The sequence below is a fragment of the Blennius ocellaris genome (genome assembly GCF_963422515.1).
Source record: "Blennius ocellaris genome assembly, chromosome: 22".
NCBI classification, from domain to species: Eukaryota; Metazoa; Chordata; class Actinopteri; order Blenniiformes; family Blenniidae; genus Blennius; species Blennius ocellaris.
The window spans coordinates 7,009,415-7,015,414 of NC_137671.1; the positions used below are offsets into that span (position 1 = coordinate 7,009,415).

General features: G+C 41.5%; 1 protein-coding gene across 2 annotated transcripts in view; it reads left to right on the top strand.

The window, feature by feature from the left end:
- Nucleotides 1–5,071, top strand: part of gramd4a (GRAM domain containing 4a) — a 41,608-nt gene extending 36,537 nt beyond the window's left edge. For both annotated transcript variants that reach the window (XM_080518619.1, XM_080518620.1), the window contains 4 exons: nt 88–181; nt 437–527; nt 639–707; nt 1,338–5,071. In XM_080518619.1, the coding sequence (XP_080374745.1) occupies nt 88–181; nt 437–527; nt 639–707; nt 1,338–1,448 (365 nt within the window). In that variant the 3' untranslated portion in view covers nt 1,449–5,071. The remainder of the gene's footprint in view (nt 1–87; nt 182–436; nt 528–638; nt 708–1,337) is intronic.
- Nucleotides 5,072–6,000: the final 929 nt, after the last annotated feature.

A 6,000-nucleotide genomic window follows, 5' to 3' on the forward strand; every position in this document is an offset into this window, starting at 1 on the left:
AACATATTTACACCGTTTCTATTTTTCCTGAGTTCAGAGACGTGTGCTTCCGTGCTGCTGCTGACGCCTCGTGTCTTTGTGCTTCAGTGTGTGAGAACGGCTGGAGGTGCTGCCTCATAAACCGAGACAGAAAGATGCCCACCGACTACATCAGAAACGGAGTGCTGTATGTCACGGAGAAGTAAGTAAAACTCTACATTTAAGTGGTCCGAGGTGTCTCCTCTCGTCTACACACGTCGGTGTCGGCGAGTCGACCGCGGATCAGGCAGGACAGCTCTCCTCCCGAGAATACCTCTTATCTCCAAACCTCTTCGCCTCGTTGAACATGTGACTGACAAGAAGCCTGTTCAGTTCACCCTGTGATTTTTTTTTTTTTTTTTTTCACTCCTTCCATCTCTTCAAAGTAGCCCTCTTTCTCTCTCTCCCTCTCTTCCAGCTATCTTTGCTTCGAGAGCTCCAGCTCCAGGTCCGGCTCCTCCAAGAAGAATAAAGTCATCAAGCTGGTGGACATCACTGACATCCAGAAGGTAAACGCTCCCAACCCACAGCACGCGTCTTTCATTCCAGATTTTAAATTCAGTTCCCTGTTGTGAAATCAGCAAATGATGCAAACATCTTTTTCTTTTTTTTGTTCACAGTATAAAGTGTTGTCAGTCCTACCAGGAAGTGGGATGGGCATCTCTATAGCCACTCCGTCCACTCAGAAGGTACAAGCTGCAGCTCAAGGCGACCATGTTTTCAAATACTGCACATATAAAAAAATCGGTTCTTGTAGAAGAAATTCCACATTTTGCACATGTGATGGTCTAATCAGTACATTTATTTTAAATGATTTGATTACATTGAGTGACAGCTTGGTGAAAAAAATAGAATATCACCTATATATTTTATATTTATATACTTTTTTATTAAGAAAACAAATGATTCAAGTACTTTACATTTCATGAAGTTAAGTAATTAAGCTTGAGTAATTATTTTCCTAATGTTTTGGATACTTAAACAATAGATTAGTAACCACAGTCACACAATAAGTGGCTCATATTGTGAAGTGAAAACTGATCTAATTCATATTTGTGAGCGTTTTAGCCATGCTTGTTGTAGAAGATCCACAGTTGAATTTTAATCATAATAATGGAAGTTACACAGATTCTGTTGTGAAAGGCACCACATGGTGAATTCCTTTACCATACTCGAGTACTTTCTTTATGGGTTAGAAAAAGTGATGTTTTTTTAATGCACCTAAACAAAATAATCGGATGCATCATCAGTTAAAAGCAGGTCTGCGTTTGATATATATATATATCAGTATTTGATGCTGGTCGTCTTGTCTCCTGCAGCCTTTGGTGTTCGGTGCCATGATCCACAGAGACGAGGCGTTCGAGGCCATCTTCACCCAGTACATGAAGATGATGACCACCACCAAGCCGCCAGCCAGCGCAGAACTCTAGACGGCCCGGCATCCCTCCTCTGCAGCGGGCTGAACGTGCGAGGCCGGGAGCCTGCCGAGTCTCCAGCCGAACTCGAAAACACTCTGAGACTCCGAGCCGCCGCCGCCGTTTCCTCATCAAAGATAACAGAGCAGCTGCGATTGGTGGATTTTCTGTTCTGGCCCGGTCGGAGGGGATTACGATGGCGAAGCCAGTCGCGTGACGCGCTCGCACCCCAGGTGGACAGAACTAGCTACGCGAGGAGGATCGGCGTGGTTTTTATCAGGCTGGTGAAGGTGGAGGGTGTGCGGGGGGGCAGGCCCCCCCCTCCCCCTCTCTCCCCCTCTCCCACCTCACTGATCAACCCACTCGCGGACTTGTTCCTCTCACTTGTTTCTGTTTGCATGTGCGAGTGTGTTTGTGTGTGTGGAGGTGTTGATGTTTTTTTTTGGTTTTTTTTCTCTCTCTTTCCTCAGTCAGCGGCGTGACGTCAACTGTAGCAGGAATATTTTCAAGAAGCGTGGCTGTAAAATGAATATCATCCCAAAAAAAAAACCAACAAAAAAATAACGTGGCTTTTCAAACTGCCAGACACGTGTAGGAATGTTTTAGCTTTATAAATCACTGAGCGAGCAACCGGTGCCTCTCGGCAAAGCCCAGCAAGACTGTAGGAGTGTGTGAATGGTCAGTAGTTCTTTGGTTTTGTCCCCCCCCCCCCCCCCCTTTTTTTTTTTAAATGTTTAAATGTGTATTTCTAGCTGTGAAAATGTCAGATCAGTATTTGACTGATGGAGCCTTTCTCTTAGTTTACATTGCTGCTGTCTAATTTTCCGTTTTCCCTTCTTTGTTTCGAGCATTTCGGCAGCAAAAGTGCTTTATAGTTTTCACTGTCGGTCAAATGTATACAATATGTGAACCGTGCAGTTTATTTTTCTCCCCCCCCTCCAAAAAAAGCCTTTTGTTTATCTGATTAATTTTTTTTCTGTGTGACAAAACGCCTTTTTAGATGAGCATAAACTGTGTTTCTGGTGCTGCTGATTGTATCTGAGACAAGAGCACAATACTGACTGCCATCTGGACGTGGCACAGTGAGAGATCAGAGTGTGTGAATTTCTCTTTTTTAAAGGCACAATCTGCACAAATGGAGATTTTTACTCTCCCCTCCCATCCCCCCGGCTTTTTCCCTGCACTTTATCCAAGCTGGTAACTGGAATTGTTTGAATCGTTTTCTAAACTCTCGCTACTTCTGATCAGTGTTCGCAGTAGTTCAAGTTGATTTTTTTGGTTCTTGTCGTCGTTCCATCAGTGCAGCACAGATACAGCAGGAGTATTAATTCACGGCGGGGAGCCATAGATTTAAAAAACCAGATCACACGGAAAGATCGATTCGATTAATCAGATTTGGTTCTCGGCTGACGAGGTGCGCTCGCATAAATTTGGTGAAATCGGGATCAGTTCCCCCTCGGGTTCATGTAAATGTAGGTGTTTTGTGTCTCAACAGAATATTTCAGCGTCACTTTATTTCGAGACGCCGTTCGGCGGGGAGCGAAGCTGGCCTTCGCCCTGGACCGAACGGCCCGATGTGTGGAAATCATAATGCCAAACCACGTCGGACACTTTACTGTGTTTTTATAAGACGAGTGGAGAAGGGAAGTCTTTTATTTCTCTTCATATTTCGCAGCAGCACCAGGTTCAGTTCCACCCCACCCCCCCACAATACTTTGACGGTTGAATATTTACTGAAAGTCGACTCATTTCTCGTCACCGGCTGCTTTCGGTGTCAAGGATCCGCCGTCAAAGCTTAAAGTCCTCTTGTCATTTAATCAGGACTGGATATGAAGCTGCCAGATGTGCAGCTGACCAGTTGGAATTGCTTTTAACATCTGTTTGTCCTTCCCAGACATGATTTATTTTTATTTTTTTTTTGTTGAGGAATAAATGATCTATAAACAGGAGGAGGAATCGGTCTTCACCGCTGTCTCACTGTGTGATTGGATGGCTCGTCGAAGTCTTAAAGCTTTTACCTGAAGCCTTTTTGTAGTCTGGTGACTGAGAAGCAGCGGCGCCGCTGCTTCTCCGAATATAACAACAACAACAAAAGCACAGAATGTATCACGATATAAATATCTAGCATTTGTTTTGCCAAATCGTTCTCTTTTTTTTGTTTGTTTGTTTTTCTTTCTGCCATATTCTGCCTAAGCTCATGTTTACAGAAAGTTGTGAAAGTTTTTATTTTATTTGAGCAACACAGTTTGAGTTCCTTTTTCTCTGGAGTTATGATGACTGCTTGTTTTTTGTTTGTTTTTTTACATTTATTTTCCCCTCATTGTCTCTTGACACGTGACCGCCTCGGCCCACAAGTTACACAAACGCCATCAAAACGATACGAGCCGTTTCTGACGACTCGCTCGGCGTGTAAAGCATCACATCCACCTGGTTTTACTGCGTGCAACACATTCAGAGCAGCGATGGTCGCTGGGGCCTGAAATAACAACATCAGCATTTTGGGCAGAAAATCTGTTGTGACAAAAGGAAACATGAAATTATCTTGGTTTTTTTTTTTTTTTGGTTTTTTACATGAAATCAGGAATTTTATTTTATTTGTTTGCTAAATGAAACGATTGATGCTTTGTACTTACTGTAAGACTACTGAAATTGCATTTAATTTCTCTGCATTTATTAATGAAAATTGACTTCTTTCACCCTCCTGTTGTGAGCCGACTTCCGTATTTTCTATCAGACAGATGGTTTCTTTTATGTACTAACTTGCAAATATTGATGGTTTCTTGCTGGGAATTTTTCTTATAAAAACAAAATCAACAATTTGAGCTTTTTTCAACGCGGCATATCTCTCACTAAGTGAGGTTTCTGAGGCCAAAACACACATGAGGAGAGGATTCAGTTGTTTGCAGCAATTTAAAAAAACAACAATTCTTTCAAACTGTATTCAGATTAAACTCATTTTAATACCATCCGTTTATCGTCTATTCTGCTTTATCCTGAAGGATCAAACAAGCTAAAATACCCAAGTATTTCAAAGTTGTTTAACTGGTGTGATTGCTGGGCTTAAATATATAATAGTTAAAAAAAAAAATTCTACATGTAACCCTAAGCTGATGAGTCTCTTAGGCTTTGCTCAAGGAGCCATTGGCACAGGGATTCAAACCGGAACACCTTATGATAACCATCTTCTTTGCAATATTCACTTTGTTTTTGTCCTCTTTGCTTGATTTGACCAAATCTGATGCTGCGTCTTGACTGTTAGGTGGTTTCAATCTGCTCATTTCACAATGTGATCATTTCTTCGGAGGCTTGGATATTAAAGTGAGTTCATGATAACTACCCAAAGTGTGAATAGTGGAGATTGAAGTAAAAAAATAAAAAGTGCTGCTGTTGTCCTTTCGGGGCCCCGCTTTGTTGAAAGCGAACCAAACAATGGCGCCTGACTCTAGAAATTTGGTTTATTTCAAATTAAAACTTGAGTGGTGGGAAACGCTGCGGTCACTTACAAGGAATAAATCATTAGTCGTCTATTTCAACGGCGGCTTCTTCTTTCTGCTTTTTCTTTGTCACAGAGGACATTTCGATACAAATATGTTGTACAGTGGAGGGGGAAAAAAACAACCTGACGAACCGCTGAGTTTTTAAAAGATATGTCTATTGTAAAGCATAATGTGATGTACATTTTTTTAATTTAAGTAAATGAATTTAAGCTAATCTCTTGTTTTTGCCTTTGGTCTTCTTTTCAGTTTTAACTACTTGTACCAGGTGCGACCACATGAGGTCACTGTGAGACTGCTTGTTGAGGCCCTCTCGGGCTGTGTCGTTACTGCCCCCCCATCCCCCTCTCTCTCTCTCTCTCTCGCGCGTGCTGCCCACAGGGATGTCAAAGGTCAGGGTGCTTTCACATGTTCTACAAGCTTGACCAATTTCACTCCATCTCTATTCCGATCAGAAGGTCAGTGGATGAATAGTGAGGAGGAGGAGATGTTTGCACTTTTTTTTTCTTACGCCTTGGACTACAGATTTTTCTGCATTTTCTTTTAATTGAATGACCTGGATTCTTCACTATATACTTCACATATAGCAGCTAACAGATCAGGAGTGACAATATGTATTTTACAAGTAGGTTTCCATTTAAATGTAAAGCCCAAACTTGTGAACATATGTAATTCACTGTACTCTAAATCTAGGCAGACTTAAAAAACTTCATTTGTTTTTGATCTTGTGGCCACTGTATAAAAAGTTTCTATGCAAAAGAACCAGATTGAAAATGTGTCTACAAGCCGTGATTTCAATGTGACATCTGATTTATTACAAGTATTTTTGCGCCTGAAGTTAAAATACCCTCAAAAGATTTGGATTATTTCTATTAGGAAGGAAATTTGAGACAAAAAAAACATCTGAGAAAACTTGAATTAAAATTCCAGTTCCATAATGAGATTTTTTTTTTTTTTCTAAACTTTGTGAGGTGAAGTTTGAATGAATTCCAGGCGGAGCTGTCGAACGGCGCTGTGGGAGCGGCAGTGATCGGATGCTTTTCAGGCCAATTTGCATTTTGATGGAAGTGATT